Here is a 20,135-nt window from a genome sequence, read left to right on the forward strand (position 1 = left end):
CGTAGCCCGCTGATCGACTCAAACGCCGACGGCAAGATCCCCACCGCCATGCACAGCGCATCGTTGATAGACATGTACTTGAACCCGGTCGCGAAGGTCTTGCGGTCCAACGCCTGTAGCCGCTGGCAGATGAACTGCAGGTCGGGGGTTCCTGGCAGCGGCGGGACATAGACTCGTGAGCCGAACCAGTTGCGTTTGTATTGAAGGCGGGGACGGATGTTCCAGGGCAGGGATACAGGCTCGTATATGCGTTCATTGATGGCGGTCCAAAGGGAGAGGCGGAGGTTGTTCCTGTGTTCTTCGAGGGCGTCTGGGTTTTGACATGAGGTGTCAGTCGATTGCGATTGGGCCCCATCTCAAAGTTGTTGACAGTCAAAGAAGGAGATAAGACAACAGAAAACTCACACGCAAGCCTCCAAGCAAGAACCTCCTCAGGGCCATCCCGCCCATCAACCAGCCCCTCGAACCCTCCCACCGTACTCGTCACCAACAACCTCGTGAGCTCCTCAAACACCGGCTCACATTTGAACCAATACGCAGCCAAAAGCATATCCCCCCTCCTGAACCCGATACATCCATCCCTCGCCGCGTTCTTGATTGCCTCCAACTTATCCGCCCTCAGCCAGTGCCGCACCGCCAGACCCATCGCCGCGGTACAGTCGTACTTATCGGCTGCCATAGCCACCATCAACACCTCATCGTCAGCCAGATCGCATACGACATCGTCAATCCGGCTATGCAGCACGCGGCATATGGTCTCTATCGCCTGAGGGTCGTCTTCTGGGAGGGTCACGTGCGCTGGGGAGTCAGGGGTCGCGAAGAGCACGGCGGCGGGCTCGGTGTAGGTTGACGACGTGGGTTTCAAGAGGCACTTGAAGACGGGAGAGGCGTCGGCGAGGATGAGGGCGTGGACGCGGATGGGGTGGGAGTCTGGGCCGACGAGAAGGATGACTTCGCCGTTGGGAGCGATTTCGGGTCGTGGTGTCGGTGGAGGAGTGGGTTTCTGGTTCTGGAGGTCTCTTGAGTTGGAAGTGCTATCAATTGTGAGATGCGTTACTTTTTTTATTAGCCAACTGTAGGAAATCACTTACCATGAGCTCATAGATGGAGCTTTGTTGGGAATGCTTGTCTTGACGGAGTTGGTCTCCGAAGCTGATCTGCGTTCCATACCTGCTCCAGAATTTGATGTAATAGTGCGCTTTGGTTAACCCAAATGCCAACACAGTTGTTCTATTCGAATAAAAGATTGGAAAGTGGAAAGCGACTTCTTTTGGACCAAATTGCATGTTCTTCGACCAGATGTCTAGGACTCGAATCGCCATCCCAATCTTTTGGTGGCGGAGTCGCTCCGCGACACCCTGGCCGTAGGACTGCGCGAAGGATCAGGACCTACCCATGGCCCCGTATACGAGATTGAAAGAAGAATTTGGCTGCCTGGCTGCTTTAATCTATCGGTTCCTGAGCCTTCGAAAGCTTAAGTCCTGCCAAGAACTCAGCTTCGAACTTGCCTGTCAAACATACCATGGTGTTCGGACGTTTTCAGGACTTGGAAACATTTCAGACGATAGCGCCACAACTAACAGCACCAGCGAGTGGCATCCTTATCAGTTATGACAGCAAAGTTAAATGATGAAGGATTTTTTCTCACCAGAACTCGGAGCATTAAAATATCGAAAAATTGTTATTCATCTTGAGCCGTGTACATCAGCCAGCAAGTATGCCCTCACAAGCCTGACGTCAGGCATGCAGCTCAATGCCCTTCTCACCTCTTCGTCTTCGACATCGATACCATCTTTTGGTCCCGTCTTTGTCTTCGCCATAACCCACCCCCTCGCAACTTCACTCATCCAGCTCCCTTCTAACCCCCTCATCCACTTCTCTCCCCTCTCTTCCACTGCCGTCGCCGTCTTCTTCTCCCTCGCCCACCCCTCAATATCAAACTCGCAAAAGAAAGGACACCGCCAATGCTCCCCCAACGCCCCCTTGAACCTCCCAATATCCCCAGCATCCTCCAAATCCAGAATCGCAACGGTATCAACGCTCCCAAACACCCCCCTCACCACATTCGCATCCCACGCGCACCGGCTCGCCACAGTCGTGTCGAACTTGAGGCCAACCCTCCTCAACCCCACCGCCTCCTCAAACAACCTCTTAAACCACGTCGCGTCCGCCCTCGGCGCAAGCACATGCCTCGCCCTGGCCACAAGCTCCCTCACGCCCTTCGGCTCGTCCCGCTCCAGACTAACCCATCTCTCCAGCTCAAGCGCATCCCGCCGCCCGTCGAACCAGCTCCAGCACCGCCTCTCCGCCTCGCCCTTCCCGCACGCGGTGACCGAGACCATACCGCCCCCGTGCGCCGTCGCGACAGCCCTCCCCTCGCGGCACGCCTCCGCGACGGCGGGAGGCCGCAGGGTCGGAATGAACCCGCCCCAGCCCCGCCTCAGCCGCAGCGCCCTGACGGGTATCGCGAGCTCCCAGATGCGGTGCCTGATCTCCGGCGGGAGCCGTCTGAACTGCGGGAAATTGCTACTCGTCTCTTCTTCTTCCGATGATGATATTGGTGGCGGGTGCGCGAGCACCATCTTCTCCACGGCGTCGACGCGCCTCTCGAGAACCCTCTGCGAGCGCGCAATCTTCTCCAGCAGCTCGATCGTGCGGAGCTGCAGGTCCCGCGTCGACATGTCTGAGAGATGAGCCGAGAGCTCGTGGTAATGCGACGTTTCATACATCGCTCTCGCAAGATGTGGCTGTTCGGAGACAGCTGTTGGCCCAGGTCTTTTTATCAATCTTGGTTTGAATTAGGTTGACATTGCGAACGTCGGCGACTTGTAACTAGAACGGCGATGGAAAGGAAAAAGTTCAGCCGATCAATGAGAAACAACGTGAAAACAAGAAGGGCATGATGTTGAGATAACAGGGCGAACAGCTGAGAACGCCGAGCAGCGCCCGGGAGCGGCGGGGCCCAAAAGGTATTTCACTTTCATCGCCGTGTCCCAAAAATAACAACACCGAGAATAAAAATCAAGACCAAACCCCCTCATTCCCGAAAATTCAGCCCGAGAATTGTCTTGGCCCTAGCCAGGGAAGAGGAGACCAGAAAAAAAAGTCATCTGTTGTGTGGTTGGGTTGACTGACTGGTTGTGCAGTGACTGACCGCCGGGTTTGTCATTCTGCCACCGCATGCACGTCCTGTAACTAAGCATCTTGGTAAGCAGTAAATAATAGGTGCAAGGCACCGCGCACCGGCACCGTCTGATTGCGCGCTGGGCCTGCGGGACCCCGCCATTGGGCCAATTCTATTCAGGGCGGCGGCCAACGCCGCGCTGATTGGGCGCGCCGGGGACGTCCCCCTCCTCCGGGCCACACGGAAAGCCAAAGGTAAAAGAACCCAGCCCAACCCCCCTTGTTCACGGAGTCGGGGGTTGTTGAGGTACGGACGGGGAGGTACTTCACGAGGGGTGGAGGGGAAGCCGGAGGGAGGGAGGGGGAGGGGAAGCACCGGAAAGCAGTGATCTCATCCAATTGTGTGATAAAGCGTGTGGTTTACGTTGGGCAAAATCAATGTTCTACAGCTTGAAGTCGGCGTTGCTTTTCTCCCAGCCCTTGACCGTCTCGTCCTGATCGGCGACCTTTTCCACGAGTCTCAGCTTGAGGTTCCGGTTCCGCTCCGTGCAGAGCTCGTATGTCGTGCTCAGGTTGAAGAGGAGGGTGTGCGACGAGTAGCCGTCTCCGACCATGTCTTCGAGGGATGCGCGAGCCTGCAGAATGATTTTCCAGTCAGCACTTTGTCAGTATGCACGATAACGTAGGAAGGGGAAAGCAGCAATAAATATGAAAATGGAGCTTGCTGACGGACCTCTGTCAGTTTGCCCGTGTAGAGCAGGCACACCGCCATGTTGACGCCAATCATCTCGTCCATGACTTGCTCCTTCAACCCCCGCCACGACTGCAGCGCCGCCTCGTACTCGCCGTCGGCCATCTGGCACAGCGCCGCGACGACCTGCTCCGCGTGCCTGCCGTCGTCGTCGCCGCCGCCCGCGTCCTGCACGCTCCGGCGCGCCGCGTCCACGTCGCCGAGGTGCAGCCACATGAGCGCGCGCGAGAGCGCCATCTTGCCGTCGCCGCGGTCCCTCAGCGCGGCGAGGTGGTGCGCCGCCCCGGCGAGGTCGTCCATCTCGATGAGCGCGCCGGCGACGCTGATCCCAAGATCGTGGAGGCGGGCCTTCCAGAGCTCGCGGGCCGAGTTGTCGTGCCGCGCGGCCGCCTTGGAGATCTGCTCGCGGGCCTCGCGCGCGAGGTCGTGGTAGGCCATGACGGAGCGCCGGGGGTCGCCGAACCCGAGGGCCTGCAGGCGGATGTTGAGCACGCGCAGCTCCCACGGCACGAGGTGCTCGCCGGTGGTCTCGTCGATGTAGACGCCGGCGTTGAGGTCCTCGAGGGCGCGGACCTCCTGCGCCGCGACGGAGGTGGCGTCGATGAGCGTCAGGCAGGCGAGGCGGGTGTAGAGCAGGGTGAAGATGCGCTGGTGGTCTGAGGGGTCGACGCGGGGGCGCGCCGGGCCGCCGGTTCCGGTGAGTTCCTGGACGGCGGCGATGGCGGCGGCGCGGAAGTGGCCCATGGCCAGGAGGTCGTCGAGCGAGGCATCGGGGGTGGGCTGCTTTGGGGAGGTCTTGAAGGCAACGGGGATGTTGATGGGGTTGATGCTGTGGTAGATCTCGGGGCGGAGGAGGAAGCCGAAGTCCTTGGTGACGGTGGTCTTGACGGGAGGTACGGGAGAATGAATAGGTGCTGGGGATTTGACGCCTGATACTGGGCGTTGAGTCGGTTCTTCTGATGCGCCAGCCTTTGGCGACAAGGGATCGTTGAGAGGGGTACTGAGAGGTGTCAGTACAGCCATAGAGTGCTGGATAGGATTTCTCACTCGTCCAGATCTAGGGGACCCTTAGTCGAGGATCTTGGGCGAACCGCTGTGAGTGTTAGCAAAATGAACCCATCAAAACGGTGATGAAGACTTCATGTGTATGAATGGACACCCGTGAGATTGGAAAGGTGGAAATGATGTGGAAAAAATCTATGGTGGCCGCGGCGCAAGTAAACGACTTAGACAAACTCACGTCTCGTTACTGATATGTTGCGGCCATGGCCACGATTTATCGGAGGTTGGCTCATGTTGTCTACCTCGACGCCTCGATGGTGTCTTGATGCAGATTCATGTCCAAGTGCTTGAAGGTTACCAGCAAGAGGTACAACGAGAGATGTCACAGGGTCCGTGCTGAGGTGGGAGGTGCGAGAGTGGCGGGAAATCCCCGGCTAATTTGCCCCGAGGAGGGTGCTCACCAGAGCTTGGATTTTCATCTCAGCACATTTCACAGGACATCATGCATTCACGTTGGAGCAATGAGTGTGTGGCGGCAATTCTCTATTAGCCGGTGATATCTAAACCGAAAGGCAGAGCTTTTGACCAATCCTCATATCTAAATTTCCATCAGATATTCATTCTCTAACCCTTGGCAGCACCAGCCTTGATAAGCAGAATATCACCGTCCTCCACAACATAGTCCTTGCCCTTCGTCATAACCTTGCCCTTGGCCTTGACCTCGGCTTCACTGCCGAGCTCCTTAAGGGTGCTGAAGTTGTAGACGAGGGCCTGGATGAACGTCTTCTCGAAATCCGTGTGGATGACACCGGCGGCTTGCGGCGCCTTGGTGCCGTTACGGATGGTCCACTGGCGAACCTCATCGGTACCAGTGGTGAAGAAGCTGCCAAGGTTCAGGGCCTTGCGCATCTGCAGAATGATCTTGGGCAGAGAAGACTCGGCACCGACAGCCTTCTGCTCCGCGAGAGACTCAGCCTCGGTCTCGTAGCGGGTCAAGCGCTCCTCGAAAGAGACGGAGATGGGGATGATGGGGTCGCCGTTGGCGTGCTCCTTGACCCACTCAACAATCTTGGGAAGGTGCTTGTTCTTCTTGCGAATGAAGTCCTTCTCAGACAGGTTGACCAGGTACACGACCGGCTTGGCAGTAAGGAGGAACAGAGGGTTGATGACCTCCACCTAGAGATATTGTCAGAACTGGTTTTGCGGCAAGAGTGCGAAACATTAAAGTAGTGACAAGGTGCAAAATCAGAACGGTTTTTTGTCTCAGTATGCCTGTGGCATTCGAAGAGCTGGGTTTAAATAGTCGGGCCTTGGGCCCTTGATCATCATTTAAGGCAGGGGGTCGAGTGGAAGAGTGAAAAATGCGGCTTACCTCCTTGGGGCCCCAGGTGCCCTTGCGGACCTCGTTACCGGCCTTCAGGTGCTCGATAATCTTCTCCATGGTGGCCTGCTCCTCCATGGCCTTCTTGTGCTCGAGGCCCTTGCCACCAGAGCGGGTCTTCTTCTTCTGGTTCTCGAGAGCCTTCTCAGCGAACTCGATATCCTTCAAACGCAGCTCATCGCTGATGATGTCGAGGTCACGGGTGGGGTTGACGTCACCCTCAACGTGGATAATCTCGGCATCGTCGAAGCAACGAACGACCTGGAAGATGGCGTCGACGGCGCGGATGTGGGACAAGAAGGAGTTACCCAGACCAGCACCGGTGGAGGCACCGCGGGTCAGACCGGCAATATCGTAGACGGTCAAGTTGGCGGGGACGCGAGACTTGGGGTTGTACTTTTCGCAAAGCCAGTCATAGCGGTCGTCAGGGACGATGACGCGAGCCTCCTCAGGATCGATGGTGGCATAGGGGAAGTTGGCGGGGTTGCCAAGGTTGCACTTGGTAATGGCCTGGAAGAGGGTGGACTTTCCGACGTTTGCAAGGCCAACCTGAAGAGAGGGGTCAGCCTGATCCCGCACAGGTTCTAAGGCGTAGCACCCACAATTCCACTCTTCAGGTTGTTACCGGGCCTGCCCAGGAGAATCTTCTCTTCCACGACCTGCTTCTTGGGAGGCATTTTGATCCGGCGGCTCTTGGCGTACTGACGAGTGGGTGTGTATAGTACGGTGCACGTGAGCGCGGCAGTCGCTAGAAGATTGCGACTGCGAAAGGCAGAACTAGCTGCGCGGGGGAGCAAAGAGGTGGAGGGAGAAGCGAAAGAAGAGGGGAGGACGATGAAGGACGTCGTTTTGGCGACTATCGGCCGCGACCAGCCTCAATCGCGTACGGATTGCCCGCGGGGGTAGTGGGAGAATAGGCGGTAGAGAGAAGAGAGGAAGAAGGAGGGAGAAAGCGTGAAGCTGTTGATGCTGAGAGAAAAAATAGTCGTCGCGCGGGCGGCTGTGGCCTGGTTAGATGAATTTTAATGTGCCCCACCAAAAACGGGGCGGAGGGGGTTGAGAGCAAAAACCTGACGAAAGCTGGATGGAATTGGAAGGCGGGAGGGTTCGGCGCGGCGGCGGAACGAAAGCCCGGGTCAAAATATTCGAATAGAACCTGGAAGTGGGGTATAGGTCCGTCATGCCGGGTACGGATACCTTAGCATGCGCTTAGGTAAGGCACAAGCTGGGGTTGTGGTGCAAGGAATGCTGAGGTAATAATCCAGGTCGCGTGCAGCTCCTCCATCCTGCCCCAAAAAGGAAGCTTCAGGTCGGTGTTCCAGAGCTGTGCTGCTGCTGCTGAAGGAAGACGCGGGGCTGGTTTTGGGCAGGGATGCTGTCTGGCCGCTGACCTCATTCCTCGACGTCTCATTGGGTCGCATTGCTCTTAGCCCGCTTGCGGCGCAGAGTGACTTGTCCGGGCCGTGCAATGCCACGCATTTACTGCGCTAAAACAGCTCGTCTTCAAGTACCTCGCTTGCTGTCACCGCGCAGAATGCCTGCTTGCCTGCATGCACTTCAGACTTTCAGTTCGTAAGGTGGGCTTCCTCGGTGCCGTCCGGGTGCCTAGGTACGGATAGTGCAGGAGTGATTTACTGATGACTGCTGCTCCCGGGCAAAGTCAGGTCGCCTAGGCTTCCAAGTTAGCATTGCCAGTCAGCCAGCGCCGGTTCAGTTACACCACCCAACTTACCTCGCTGACGCCCGCATCTGCGCCGAGCACCGCCCGAGCCAGGCCCAAGGTTACCAGCTGCGACATGCCTTGCGGCCTTTCGTCGACGACTGCATTGTGTGCGCTGCTTGTTTCCCCCTTCGCCAATTCCCTCAGCCTGCACCTTTCAACTCGCCGGAACTGCTTCTTTCACTTGTGAAACGGCTTCAATCTTTATCCCGGAGCTTCGACGTGTATATTTAACCCAATCTGTGGTCTGCTCTGCCGTCCGCCTCCGTTTTGTCCTGCTCTGCCGTCGCCCCTCCTCCTACGACTCGCGCTGCTGTAGTACGACGTAATACACCAACTTTCAACCGCCTACAACGCCGCCTTCAAGGTCGCCAGCCGAAGATGCCTCCTCGCTCGAGCAATCACCGCTCAACCTTGTCGCTTCAAAAGACGGAAGTCACAATCCACGTTTACGATCTGCTTCCTGTAAGTTGCTGGACCCACCACCTGCCGATCACCGTGTGTCGGCATCGCTAACAGTGTCCTGCAGCCAGGAAGACTCTCTTCGGTTCTCTGGACAGTCGGCGCCTCGCTGCTGCATTCGGGCGTCGTGATCAATGGCAAAGAATACGCATACGGCGGCCACGAAAGGCGCGGAATCACCGGAGTGTACTGGACGAAGCCCAAGACCGAGCCCCCCGGCGGCACCTTCAAGTCGGAGATTCTCCACGGTTTCACCTTTGCGACCCAGGCCGAAATCGACGCGATTCTCGAAGAGGCGTCAAAGGACTTCCTCGGAACCTCATACAACCTCTTGACCAAGAATTGCAACCACTTCACGTCGTATCTGTGTAAGAAGCTGACCGGTCGACCCGGTCCCGGCTGGCTGAACCGAGCTGCAAGCATCGGAGTCGCATTGCCCTGCGTCGTCCCCCGGGACTGGATCGACCCACCCGAATACGATACCGCCGACGGCGCGCTCTTGGAGGAGGAGGATGACCATGCCCACGAGGGCTCTAGGATGCTCAAGCAGTCGCCTCCGAGATTCCTGACTGAGAATTCCAAGAATTCCGGAGATGCCGACTGGGACAGCGAAGAGGAGCGCCGGCGGGGCGGCAACGGGAAGGGCAAGAAGGCTGTCCGCGACACAGGTGGTCGCAATTTGCCTGCTGCAGAAAGAGCGCCAGACCAGAAAAAGTAGAACGGCTAAAGGTCATGTTGTATGAGGGAAAGACGGGATCATGGTTCGGCGTTGTAGGCGGGCGTTTTGTTTGAGCGGCGTATAGCACTTGATACCATAGGAGTTGGAGACATTTGCATCTTGAACCACAGAATGCAAGGAAAGTTGCTCGTTGTGATATATGATACAGTCGTACACGTATTGTACATGCATGTAATTGGCGTCTCTTCGCCTCTTCCTCCGCTGCTTCTCCTCTAGACACGCCTGGGCTTCTGACTCCTTGTTCCACCAAACTTCAACCTGGTCGAATCTGCAACACGAACAACCTTCTGGCGCCAGATCTTGCCCTCGGGGGCCATAAGAACTTTCACAGCCGCCTCTCTTCCCTGGCCGAACCCTCTCAACACAACCTCGAGCTTGTTGATCTTCTTGTGCCATCCCATGTAGCTCAGTCTCTCCAGAACGTACTTCGTCAATTGGTATGCCGCATCGTAGGATTTCCTCTTGGACTTCTTGAAGCCGATGTTGCCTGTCGACATGGAGATGATGGCGCCGCGGTCGGGCTTCGTGACGGTGACGTGTGTGTTGTGCTTGTGCGAGAGAATGTGCATGTGGAACGGTTCGAGGCGGTCCTCCTGCTCCTCCATCAAGTTGTCGAGAGCGCCCAAACCAGACTTGCCGTTCGAAGCGCGGTTGAGGGTGTCGAAGAGCAGGCTCTGGGACAGGTTACCGGGAGTCGAGGCAGTCTTTGGTTGCTCTGCTGGGGTCTGGAAGGCGGCCGGTGCGGCCCTCGAGCTACCATACATGGCATTGAGGAGGTCCTGGCCTCCCTTCTTCGCATCGGAAGGTTCGTCGGCGCGGGGCGCCGTGGTCTGGGAGAAGGATCGGAAGAAGGGCGACATTCGGGTCGCGGTCGCGGGGCGGGCGGCGGCGGCATTCTGGAAGAGCGACCTCGCCAGGAGGCGGGTCGATGGTGCGGAACTCATCGCTGTGCGTGTTCGCCTTCCTTTCGGCGGGATGGCGGCGGCGGGGGGTAGTTTGACGACACTGACGACGGCCCGTGAAGTTTTTGGACGGGCAAAATTGACAGCTCGAATTCGCAAAGTCTGGAGGCATTCGCCGGTTCTGATTGGCCGTGTGCCCGCCGGGTTGTCTTCGGTTGAACAGGGGCCCAGATTTTTTCCGCGCTCCGCCTTCAACCGAAATCGCAGAGCTTCCATCCCAATTCTGGGCCCCGACCAGTCCCTCGTTGCCCGCGAGCCAAAATTTCTCTGCTGCCAGCCCGTCCCTCCTCCGCCCGCTGCCGCAAATCGTCATCTACACCTTTTCGCCGCCCCGTCCCTCCCTCCCTTTTTTCTTCCGCCTTTGCTTATCGTCGGGAGGCGGTAAGCTTGGAATTTTTTCAATATGAACTCCCTCGTGCAGTCGGCGAGGAGAAATCCTCAGAGTGCTTCTCTTATTAGAGCTTCAGCGCGGGCGGCACAGAACCACGGCAGGACGCCCTCGTATCGCCGGTTACTCTCGACAGACCTCAGCGGCAACGCTGCGCTGGTCTTTTCACGACAACAATCCGCCCTCCGACCCACACCCCTGCGATCACAGTTCCTCCCCGAAGATGTGCGATCCATCTCGAGTTCGATGCAATCCCGCTCTTTCCACTTGACGGCCGGACAGCTCCAGAAACAGCAGACCGAGAAGCCCAAGACGCCCGAGGAAAGCGCAAGGGCCGAGGAGACCAAGCCCAAGGACGCCGAGTCCGAGGCCAAGGAGGAGTCGACCGAGAAGAAGCAAGAGGAGGGCGAGAAGACCGAGGGGCAAGAAGAGGGCAAGGAGGGTGAGCAGGGCGACAAGAAGCAGAAGAAGGAGGATGCCCCGCCCCCGCCACCCCACGGTGACAAGACGCCATGGCAGGTTTTCACGGAGACTATGCAGGCCGAGTTCAGCAAGTCCAAGGAGTGGAACGAGTCGACGAAGGCGCTGTCTGGTGAGATCCAGGACTTTACCGAGAGCGAGCGCGTGAGGAAAGCCCGCGAGGCCTACGAGAAGTCCACCGGAGCTCTGTCTTCGGCCGCTAGCAGCGCTGTCAAGACTACGGCTGGTGCGATTGGAAAGGGCGCCGCATGGACGTGGGACACCACCGCCATGAAGGGCGTCCGCAAGGTCGCCAACGTTACGGGAGACGCTCTCGACAAGGCGACGAAGCCCCTCCGTGAGACCGAGGCGTACAAGAACGTCAAGGATGTTATCGACGATGGCAGCAGTTCGCGCTACGGTGGCTGGGTCGAGAAGGAGGAGCGCAGGAAGAAGCGCGAAGCCGAGCAGGCCAAGCACGGCAAGCCCGTAATCATGGAGGAGGACCCCAAGTAAGTTGCCCGTCTCGGCTTTGCCCGAAACTTTACTGACAGCTACAAGCGCCGGCACCAACGTCACCCTGCACAAGGACGCCGCCTGGAAGGAAGCCTGGAACGAGTTCAAGGACGGCAACAAGTTCGCCCAGGGCTTCTTCAACGCCGGCAAGGTCTACCGCGAGTCCGACAACCCCCTCATCGAGACGGCGCGCCTGGTCACGGACAAGATTGGCGGCTTCTTCGCCGAGAACGAGACGGCGCAGGTCATCAAGAAGTTCCGCTCCATGGACCCCAACTTCCAGACGGAGCCCTTCCTCAAGGAGCTCCGCGAGTACATCCTCCCGGAGGTCCTCGACGCCTACGTCAAGGGCGACGTCCCGACCCTCAAGCTGTGGCTCTCCGAGGCGCAGTACTCCGTCTACGAGGCCCTGACCAAGCAGTACCTGCAGGCCGGCCTCAAGTCCGACGGGAAGATCCTCGACATCCGCCACGTCGACATTGTGCGCGCGCGCATGCTCGACCCCGGTGAGATCCCCGTCTTCGTCATCACCTGCAGGACGCAGGAAGTGCACGTCTACCGCAACGCCAAGAGCGGTGAGCTCGCGGCTGGTATGGAGGACAAGGTCCAGCTCGTCACGTACGCCATCGGCATCACCCGTGTGCCCGACGACGTCAGCAACCCCGAGACGAGAGGATGGCGTCTCATTGAGATGCAGAAGAGCGGAAAGGACTACTACTAAAGGAACATCCAAACAAAGAAAAACCAAAATTACTTCCCTCCTACTTTTTACATCTTACATCAATAAGATGGTATGTTTTCACGCACGCGGGGCACGGGCGAGAGAGAGGATTCCGGTTGGATGAATGAATGAATGAAGACCCCCCTCCCCTCCTCCTCCCATGCACACACCCTCGACAAACCCCCTTTTTATACAAAGCCACCGAAAAAGTGTTTTTACTACCTGTACAAAAAATTAGAACGGGAGGGGCATATGGGACTGGCGAACTTTTGGGCGACTTGCGTGGCGCCAGAACGAGAGAGAGAAACAAAAAACCAACGCCGCTCTTGGAGGCTTTTTACGTGTACGTGTAGAAGATGAAGGGAAAAAAAGGCCTGTTCTGTGAGGGAGGCCGAGTTGACATATTTGACATGTAATATTACGAAGACTGAATGTCCTCAGCCACATATTTCTGCCATCCTTGGACCTTGACTGTTGGTGAACTTGGGCCGGCACTGTCTACCTACCTGTCACCTCCCCTGCTTTATCCTTCGGCGGCCGTGGTCTGCTCCTTCAGTTGTCACATCGCATGGGAGGGGACCCATGAGTGGCAAGGATAATACTGTTGCTTTAGAAGATCTAGAGAAGAGAAACTACTAAGTTTTCTTAAACTCCTAGACTATTTCGCTATTCATTTAATACTATTCCTAAGTACTAGTTTCTATTCTTAGTCCTACGGAGTAGTTCTAAATAACAAGATACATAGAGCTTAGAAAGGAGCCGAACGCGAGATAGTAGTATGAGCCAGAGACGAGAGCCCGTAATAAGGAGCCTATCAGTCTCGATTTACAGCTCATGTTCATCGCTTTAACGAATGAGTTTTGCTATCCGGGCGGTAGTACCGTAGTAAGCATACACGACAATAGGGACGACAACGACGACGATAACGAAGGCAATACGGATAGGGAGAGACATAAAGATAAGGAATACTGGGACGACAGGAATAGTAGGGATAGTGAAATGAGTACTTTCCAATAGACTATCAATCCTAATTTCATAGTCATTCGCCCGGATGGCAGACTCTAACGAAAACGCATGCACGAATCTTGATACCTTCACTAGGTTTGTAGAATGCGCATATCGGATTTTCTGTTGCCGCGATCCTTTCGAGTCTCAATTACACTTTCGTCCATTCTGGATCACCTTCCTCCTCCTCTCTCAACTGCGCCCTAACCTCCATTAACACCTTCCCGAGCAAATTCAGCCCCCACCGACTCCGATCTGACGCTGGTGCCTTCTCAGGGCTGTACCCGATACCCCAGATGCGATCCATCGGACTCGCCTCCACCAGCTCACGCTCCCCCGTCGCCAGCAACTTCTCCTTGAGCTCGGGGCTACTTCGAAACTTGAGCAGACTTCCCTCCCGAACGATCCGCTCGCGGTTCTCGTTCCAAATAGCCTCGTCGAATCCGGAAACCTTGCGCCCCAATGCCTTGACCTTTCTGGGATGATCCGCTTTGAGGATCGTGAGGGCGACTTTGGGATCATTGAATAGCATGGCTTTCCCGTGCATCATGTAATGTTCTGCTGTTTTGAAAGTGATTGGTGAAGAGTCGAGGGATTCCAATGTGAAGGGGTGATCCATCCACCATTGGGAAAGATAGCCTTCATGGCCGGTTTCCCGCCAGAAGTAGATTGGTGTAGTATCCATGATGGCTTTGAAAGGTAATTTGAAACGGTTCATACGTCTTTATTTTACTGAAGCGAGAGAAAATCCAGCAGAAAATTGTTCAGCTTTTATGGTGTTTATGCTGACTGTCTAACCACAGCTAGCGCCGCCGCCGAGTGAGTCAGATGCGCTGAGGCGTCTACAGGCGTCAGCCCAATGCTGAAACTGGTTCGGCCAGACAAATTACTCAATTCACATCATGTATTGCAATTTCACGCGAATTTTGTGAACAGCGAACGGTGTCATCCAGGATTTAGTTCGCCAAAGCCAATGTTGTCCGCCTATTTTGCCAACGCACGCGGGCCACGGGTGTTACTTTTCGTGACCGCTTGCTTGGGAACGGAAGAATAACTAATCCTAATTCAACCCTGTCATGGCAGGAAAACCCAGGGCTCTAATTAGTCAACGGGAAGATTTCTTCAAGCTGCCGGTGCCTCTTCAACGCATCCTCAAAAGTTGCGATATCCTTCTGTTCACCCTGTGCATGCGCCTCATAGACTGCGCCGATGCTCCTTGATGGGAAAGGCAACTCGGACTCCCAATCGCCCCAGCCCCAGGTAATTTTCTCAACCTCATCCTTTTCAAAGTCGTGTACCTCGATCCGGATATCTTTGGGGTCCGCGAATGCCTGCAGCGCGGTGCTCACATTCGAAGTCAATTTGATCTCCCCCTTTTCGCCATTGATGGTCCAGACAAGGGGCGCATCGCCCTTGAAAGCTTGACCCTTGCGGTATCTGAGATGCAGTGTCGCGCCTTCGGAGACGATGCCTGATGCTGGAAGGGTGCCGGCGGCGATGACGAGATCGGGTACATTGGACTTGACCGTCTCGATAATTTCTCCCGTCTTGGCGTCTTTGATCTTCACGTCAGGACGCTGGATCTGAAGGTGGGATTTGAAGTTTGATGCATCTCCCAGAACATGTTGGATCTGGTCAAATACTGTGATGATTGTTAGCAATCATGCTCCGTAGGCAGTTTCAAGGGGGACTTACAGTGACCGAAGCCAATGGTGAAGATGTTTCCTCCAATGCTCTTGTCGGTGAAATATTTCAGGTCAATTGGAACGACAGCGCGGTCGATCAAGCCACCTGCCGCCTTGACCTCGCTGCTCAAGACCTTGCCGATGCGTCCATCCCGCAAGAGGTTGCCGATCTTGTGATACAAAGGGACCGTTCGACCTTGAATGCCAACCAGCGTCTTGCCACCAGCATTCTTGGCAGCATCGGCGAGTACCTTGGCATGCTTCGCATCCTGTGCAAGAGGCCATTCGACGTAGACATCCTTGCCGGCCTTGACGCTGGGAAGCGCCGTGTCGTGGTGCAAGTCAACTCGCACCGACACGACGACGAGGTCGACGTTTGGGTCGGCAGCTAGGTCCTCTGGGTTGCCGTACGCTTTTGTCTCGGCGGGTAGATCGTACGCCTTGATTGCACGGTTGGCGGCGTCAACGGAAGAGTTGAGGAGGGCTGTGATTTGATACTTGGAGCGGCCGAGAGGGGAGAGGAGGTATGGGAGATGGGCGCGAGAAGCCCATGCGGTTTTGGCGCTGGCGGAGAGGCCGATGATGCCGACGCGAATTGGTGCCATTTTGAAAGCTGCGATAGATGAGTTTTGAGTCTGCGGTATGAGATCTTGGCATGAAATTGAGGTTGAGCATCAAACAGTGCCCTTATTTATAAAAACTGATCTCTGCATGCCTGCATGGCGAAACGGTGTACTAGCGATGATGTGATGTGCTGGATTTGTAATAAGCCACACGGGCAGCTGAGGGGCTGGAACGCGGAGCCGATCGCGCATTTGGTGTAAACCACATAACGTTTGCCCACGCCTATGGAATTTACCTTTTAGTAAGCCGTTGCCCGTCATTATTGGCTCGGTCGGTATAGGATGAGTCTAATGATTCTAATCGACGAGTCTTGCCAAATTTGGATTCTTAGCTTGTCTACGATGGACTTTCTGAGCTCAGACGAAGATCTTGATGAATACAGTTTGATCAGATAGATTTGTAAGACTACCGGAGCGGACAAAGACGCAATGTCCGAGGACCAGACAGCATACAAACATGCGAAAGTACTATGACTGAATATGTACTGACAAGACTGGAGAAAAATGCGAGGCGAGGTGTAGAAATCAGGCCTCACCCAGTGACCAGAGATTGAAACATTTCAATACTCATCAAAGACGACGTCCTCTCCAGCATCGATTGACTTCCAGGCCTGAGACAGGAACTCCTCAGGTTGAGTGAACTTGAAGTCGGGCAGAAGTTGGTTCCACTCAGAGGAGGTGTTGAAGCACCCAGCCGAAAAACCGAGCAAAATGCCAGAAACCAGACTAGCAGCGACGGTCTTCCTAGTTTCCGGAGGAATTGACGGATGCTTCAATTCAAGTGTCCACGAAGATGTGACTTTGCCAGTCTCAAGGTCCTCCTTCTTCAACTTTTCGACAGCAAATGGCTTGCCTGGTAACAGAATCAATATGGAAGTAACCAACGAGTCTGGTAGGACGAAAACTTACCACGAATCCTTTCGCCGAGTGCAATCAGTTGCCCCATGGTGATCTCGGCACCCTTGATACCACCTACAACGGGCCACTCTCCCTCATATTCCACAGCCAGAGAGACGACTCTGGCAAGGTCCTGAGCTGTGATGAGGGTCAAAGGAACGTCTTCACCTCCGTCGACCACCAGTGCGCGACATTGATTGAAGTCGACAGGGGTCTCCAATTGAGTGATATGCTTGGAGGAGCTGAATGGGCAGGTCAGATAGTTCGTGAACCAGCCCGGTTGGAAAAGACTGTATTCAAGAACCTGATATCACGTCAGCCAAGATACTGTAGCTGATATTTGGGACGAACCAGACCTTCTTCTCCTTGTTGACCTCCACGAGGTAGTCGCGAGTGACTTGCTTGTAAGCGTACCAGAATAAATGCTCAAACTTGGACCTGGAGAATATTGTGAGATAACATCCAACTACCTAGAGTGGCTGGAAACTTACGTAGCCCACTCGCTGGGAGCAAAGCGCTTGACCCCAGCTTGGATGCACGCATCAATCAAGTTCTTCTGCGTGTCACTCTGAGAGGTGTTCGTCGGATCCGCTGGACCAGAGACGAAGGAAAGCACCGTCTCAACACCGTCAAGAATCTTGGCCAGATGAGCGACCTCATAGTCTGTCTTGACCCATTGAACTCCCGGGGCGAGCTTTTGGGCGGGTGCATCCTAGAAACATGAGCGATACGAAACTTTTGAACGACAAAGAACTAACCTTTCTTGAAAGGAGAATGATCTCATGTTTTCCTCTGGCCACCAAGGCATCATGGACCTCTGATCCAACGTCTGGGATTCATGTGTCAGCCTATTCAGCCTGAGACGGCTCGACAACATACTGCTAGAGCCGCCAACGATTGCAATCTTGACCATTTTGACTTTTTGGCTTTGGTTTCGTTTGTGAAAATGGGTACCTGGGATTTTGGGCTTCGGCTGATGTTGATTGTCCTCCGGTTGAAGACAAGGAGCGAATTGGCTTGTACTTATACACAGGCTCGCGAACCCCTTCTATGGTGCTGCCGGATGCAAGAGATCACTGCTTCCGCCGATGATACGGTCGCCATCCCGTTGACTAATATGCCGATGGCCGCTTCGCCGGAGCTCCAATGTGGCCCCGCTGCGGGCGGTATTCCCGGGGCTTAATTCCACCGCCGAAATACCGGCGGAACGGCCCCGGTCTAGGACTTGATGACTAATTCTGACATGCATTAGGCAGACAAAGGACTACTCAGGGATGTCTTCTCATCTTCACGGATCATTGCGTCGATACTATCGATTCCGGTCCTTACATCGGTTTCACCGACTACTTGGACAATGGAGCAAAGTACTGTCCCACGGCGACCCTCCTCATTGGCCGACTCTACCGGCCCAACTCCGAAGCGCCGGAAATTGCGGAAAGGCACTCAAAGCTGCTGGGACTGCAAGCGGCGCAAGGCCCGATGCACCTTCTCCGCCGATACTCCGGAGACTTGCGATAGTTGCAAGCGCCGTGGAGTCGACTGTGTCAGCCAGGAGGTCACCGACCAGCCCCCTCCTCCTGGAAGCAACAAGCATATCGTGGACAGGCTGGGTCATGTCGAAGCCCTAGTGACTCAGCTACTCAAAGCTGCTGCTCGCCAACATGGCCATCTAGGTCCAAGTCCGGAAAGCCTTGCAGCAGAATTACACCAATGGAGCAACAGAAACGGGTCAGACAGTGAGGAATCACTGGTTGAACCTTCTGGTATCGAAACCTCCACACCGCCTTCACAGCCCGTCTCACAAGTGGGTTGTCCGGATATACCTCAATGCTACATAGCCATGTTGACAGGAATTTAGTTAATTTCTCAAGAAAACCCATGCAACAGAGTTCCATATCAGACAACCACAACCCAGAGCGAAGACCTCACGGGGAATGGCCACCCTGTGTTGCACGGTGCCTTATCGCAACGTCTTTTGGCAGCTTGGCCCTGCAAAAGTGATATGGATGTTCTTCTTGGTATGCCAGTAGAGACATCTCAGGTCATCCGCGCAGTCACATGCGCCAGAGCGGACTCAAATGGCTCAGCAATTCCGTCGCTGAAAGTCTTACTGCAACTACCGCCAGAGGGATGTCATCCTACACTGGTGGCACGCAAACTCTTGGTACTGGCAACTTTCCTTCAAGGGATTCCGGAGTCTTCTTCGCATCAACTCGACAGCCTCAGCACCCCCTACCAAGTGATCATGTTCCGTGCTGTGACGACAGCTCACGACCTGGTCACAAGTAATGATGAGTTGGTTGGCTCCCTCGAAGGAATCGAGTGTATTCTTCTCGAAGCTCTCTTCAAGAATTATACTGGCGATCTTCGTCAGTCTTGGCTAGCCGCCCGCAGAGCCGTAACGATCGCGCAAATGCTGGGTCTCGATCGTGGCATTGCGCCTTTGTCCTTGTCTGGATTCTCCGCCGACCCCGACGATATGTGGTTTCGAATCGTCCAGTTTGACCGTTACATCGCTCTGATGCTTGGTCTACCGCAGAGCTCGGTTCAGGATACCTTCGCCACTCCCCAGGCTCTCGAAAGGTGCTCGCCTCTTGAACGCATGCTACGCCTGTGCTGCGTAGCATGCGGTCTGTTATTACAACGAAGCGCCTCCGAACTACATGATGCCAATATCACTAAAGAAGTAGACAAGTTATTGCAGGATGCTTCCGCCGCGATGCCGCCTCAGTTCTGGGTATCACCGAACTTGATCTCGTGCACTAGCCAGTCGGACAAGGTTCGCGAAATTCTGCGCTTCAACAACCATTTCATGTACTACCATATCCTCTTGCAACTACATCTGCCTCATATGTTCGATTCAACTACCCAGAAAGAGAACTACCATAATAAAATGGTCGCCATTACAGCAAGTCGCGAGATTCTCTCCAGATATGTGTCTTTTCGCGCGTCTCAGACAACGCGTTACTACTGCCGAGGCATAGACCTGGTCACCTTCATACCCTGCACAACCCTCTTCCTGGCCTATCTAAACGGTGGTAGTCGCTGCGCAGTAGCCGAAGACTCTTTCTCATTTACAGCACATCAACGGCTGAGTGATCGAGGGCTTTTGGAGCAAACCCTAGCGATCATGCTGGGGGTTGTTGATATAAACGACGATGCAATTGCTAAGCGGGTGACTACCTTACTTCGGTTTCTCCTGGCTATTGATGAAGATGCCATGTCGGGAGGAAGGTACACTGTTGTGTTCTCACCAAACATGCGAAAGCGTGGGGAAGACTTCGGAAGCCATGCGGCTTTGACGCACAACAACACCGTTTTGGAGATCTATTTGCCTCATCTGCCGACCATACATATCCAAAACGAAACCCCCAACACACCAATACCACTGAAATCTGGTCCAGACCGAGAGAAAACGGGCGATTGCCAACATAAAGACCTAGGAAATGGATGCGGATGCGATCGCAGGCCAAAAGATTGGGGTGACCCAAACGTGGTACAGATCATGCCGGTAGCTGTTGAGGACCCATCCGACGTCCTTGACAGAGTTGACATACATGAATCGCGATTGCTGAGAAACAGCTCCGCCGAGGTCGACTGGAACTTTGAGAACCTCGATTTTGCGTTTCTGGACAGCTTCATTGAGGGGGCGTTATAACTCAACACAAGCCACAAAAGCTAGTTGCCATGTGTTTCAATGG

General features: G+C 55.1%; 9 protein-coding genes across 9 annotated transcripts; 3 read left to right on the top strand and 6 right to left on the bottom strand.

Annotated features, from left to right (window-relative positions):
* Positions 1-1,685: 1,685 nt before the first annotated feature.
* On the bottom strand, positions 1,686-2,681 carry CGCS363_v009847 (uncharacterized protein; the record flags this gene model as incomplete). The annotated part of the gene is made up of 1 exon (XM_036641696.1): positions 1,686-2,681. The coding sequence occupies one exon, from the start codon at positions 2,679-2,681 to the stop codon at positions 1,686-1,688; it is 996 nt and encodes a 331-aa protein (XP_036493233.1).
* Positions 2,682-3,566: 885 nt separating this feature from the next.
* On the bottom strand, positions 3,567-6,934 carry OLA1 (Obg-like ATPase 1; the record flags this gene model as incomplete). The annotated part of the gene is made up of 6 exons (XM_036641697.1): positions 3,567-3,758; positions 3,857-4,874; positions 4,922-4,967; positions 5,506-6,052; positions 6,249-6,806; positions 6,860-6,934. 6 exons carry the CDS (start codon positions 6,932-6,934, stop codon positions 3,567-3,569), a joined length of 2,436 nt encoding a protein of 811 aa, XP_036492920.1.
* Positions 6,935-8,358: 1,424 nt separating this feature from the next.
* sdu1 (DeSI-like protein sdu1) lies at positions 8,359-9,157 on the top strand (the record flags this gene model as incomplete). The annotated part of the gene is made up of 2 exons (XM_036641698.1): positions 8,359-8,442; positions 8,507-9,157. The coding sequence occupies 2 exons, from the start codon at positions 8,359-8,361 to the stop codon at positions 9,155-9,157; spliced, it is 735 nt and encodes a 244-aa protein (XP_036492919.1).
* Positions 9,158-9,390: 233 nt separating this feature from the next.
* Positions 9,391-10,122, bottom strand: CGCS363_v009850 (putative 37S ribosomal protein S18; the record flags this gene model as incomplete). The annotated part of the gene is made up of 1 exon (XM_036641699.1): positions 9,391-10,122. One exon carries the CDS (start codon positions 10,120-10,122, stop codon positions 9,391-9,393), a length of 732 nt encoding a protein of 243 aa, XP_036493566.1.
* Positions 10,123-10,543: 421 nt separating this feature from the next.
* Positions 10,544-12,224, top strand: tim44 (Mitochondrial import inner membrane translocase subunit tim44; the record flags this gene model as incomplete). Its single annotated transcript, XM_036641700.1, has 2 exons — positions 10,544-11,499; positions 11,549-12,224. 2 exons carry the CDS (start codon positions 10,544-10,546, stop codon positions 12,222-12,224), a joined length of 1,632 nt encoding a protein of 543 aa, XP_036493372.1.
* Positions 12,225-13,380: 1,156 nt separating this feature from the next.
* CGCS363_v009852 (N-glycosidase R617) lies at positions 13,381-13,914 on the bottom strand (the record flags this gene model as incomplete). Its single annotated transcript, XM_036641701.1, has 1 exon — positions 13,381-13,914. One exon carries the CDS (start codon positions 13,912-13,914, stop codon positions 13,381-13,383), a length of 534 nt encoding a protein of 177 aa, XP_036493560.1.
* Positions 13,915-14,326: 412 nt separating this feature from the next.
* On the bottom strand, positions 14,327-15,519 carry aclE (Dehydrogenase aclE; the record flags this gene model as incomplete). Its single annotated transcript, XM_036641702.1, has 2 exons — positions 14,327-14,871; positions 14,925-15,519. 2 exons carry the CDS (start codon positions 15,517-15,519, stop codon positions 14,327-14,329), a joined length of 1,140 nt encoding a protein of 379 aa, XP_036493563.1.
* Positions 15,520-16,097: 578 nt separating this feature from the next.
* On the bottom strand, positions 16,098-17,347 carry BOA1-9 (Oxidoreductase BOA1; the record flags this gene model as incomplete). The annotated part of the gene is made up of 6 exons (XM_036641703.1): positions 16,098-16,390; positions 16,447-16,738; positions 16,791-16,872; positions 16,926-17,146; positions 17,193-17,263; positions 17,314-17,347. 6 exons carry the CDS (start codon positions 17,345-17,347, stop codon positions 16,098-16,100), a joined length of 993 nt encoding a protein of 330 aa, XP_036493375.1.
* A 1,332-nt stretch (positions 17,348-18,679) lies between these two features.
* On the top strand, positions 18,680-20,092 carry CGCS363_v009855 (Dehydrocurvularin biosynthesis regulator; the record flags this gene model as incomplete). The annotated part of the gene is made up of 1 exon (XM_036641704.1): positions 18,680-20,092. One exon carries the CDS (start codon positions 18,680-18,682, stop codon positions 20,090-20,092), a length of 1,413 nt encoding a protein of 470 aa, XP_036493376.1.
* Between the last annotated feature and the right edge of the window lie 43 nt (positions 20,093-20,135).

The sequence above is a fragment of the Colletotrichum siamense genome, assembly GCF_013390195.1.
Source record: "Colletotrichum siamense strain Cg363 chromosome Unknown KSG_Cg363_contig06, whole genome shotgun sequence".
In the NCBI taxonomy this organism is placed as follows: Eukaryota; Fungi; Ascomycota; class Sordariomycetes; order Glomerellales; family Glomerellaceae; genus Colletotrichum; species Colletotrichum siamense.